We start from the raw sequence: 1,240 nt of genomic DNA on the forward strand, positions 1-1,240 counted from the left end.
GACAGATTTGCCCCACGCACATTTACATGATTCCTCAGTGCCGTCCATGACACCATTTCGAATAAGGTAAGCAGTGGCCATCGCTTATCCCTCCTGAGCCGAGTCCGTTCACATCACCCACATCACCCTCTCCCTTCGAGCCAGAACGTCCCAGAGATACACCTTTGCAATCACACACAACGCCTAAGTTCTCTGCACCTCCAATTGCGAGACGTAGTCAGAGCATGTGATGTGCACGTACGGACATGGCTTCGCTTGCTGCTCAAATCAGCTTGTTCAACGCTCCGGATCCCAACCTCGGTGCACCACTTACACTCGCTGCACGCTGTCACGGTGCGTCCACCTTTTCTCTCTTATTTTCACTCGCTAATCACTCTAAACTCGTCTCACAGGCACAGCCTCAGCCTCCACAACCTGCTCGACCTCAATTCACACACACACGCAATTCAACTTGCAGGGACTGAGCGATGACCAAAGCGTGGTGATGAAGACTACATCAAACGGCCTGAGAACACATCCTTCCTCTTCCGTTGCAGATATCGTTGGGAAAAGAACAAGGCGAGAGGCAGCTCATCATACACTACAAGTACTGTGAGTGTCTCTTCATCAGCATCTACTGCCGATTCTGACAACTACAGCAAATTCGACTCGCTCTCCGATGATAGTTCACTGTATGGCTGCCCGTTCGGATATCCGCACACGACGTGCAGTAGCGTGCGCGAAGTGGAGATGGCAGACTTTGGTGATTTTGAGATGGGTGATGCGGTGTGCTTGCAAGGACGGGTCAACCACAGATGCAGTCATAACCGTTGAGCCTCTCAATGCCCTCACTTTCGGGTGGTCCGTCTGGATCTGGTCAAGGGATGGGCCTGGCAATCGACACCCGTAATGCACTCGTTCGCTGCTCGAGTCTGGTCCGATCCCAACCTCTACCTACTCGTATTCGTATCACAGCAGACACAGACACTCTCACTTGCTCTCTGCACAAATCTTGATGCAGGCTGCACTATGTATGTGTTTTGGTTTATTTTCCTTAATTATTGTAGATAATGATGTATTGTACAAATATTTTAATATAATTGATTTTTGTTATTTTAATAATGAATGGATGTAAGGGGAAATTATTATTATTAAGAAATAATAACTATGTATAGTCTCTGTAAAACATTACAAACATGTATTACCCTTTCAAAACTTGGTAATCCTTACAATACATTTCAAAAAAGGGAGGTCCAATATT

General features: G+C 46.7%; 1 protein-coding gene across 1 annotated transcript; it reads left to right on the forward strand.

Annotated features, from left to right (window-relative positions):
• Positions 1-245: 245 nt before the first annotated feature.
• Positions 246-889, forward strand: FOMMEDRAFT_162926 (uncharacterized protein; the record flags this gene model as incomplete). Its single annotated transcript, XM_007272137.1, has 4 exons — positions 246-333; positions 393-591; positions 639-714; positions 779-889. The coding sequence occupies 4 exons, from the start codon at positions 246-248 to the stop codon at positions 887-889; spliced, it is 474 nt and encodes a 157-aa protein (XP_007272199.1).
• Between the last annotated feature and the right edge of the window lie 351 nt (positions 890-1,240).

This window comes from Fomitiporia mediterranea, assembly GCF_000271605.1.
Source record: "Fomitiporia mediterranea MF3/22 unplaced genomic scaffold FOMMEscaffold_143, whole genome shotgun sequence".
NCBI classification, from domain to species: Eukaryota; Fungi; Basidiomycota; class Agaricomycetes; order Hymenochaetales; family Hymenochaetaceae; genus Fomitiporia; species Fomitiporia mediterranea.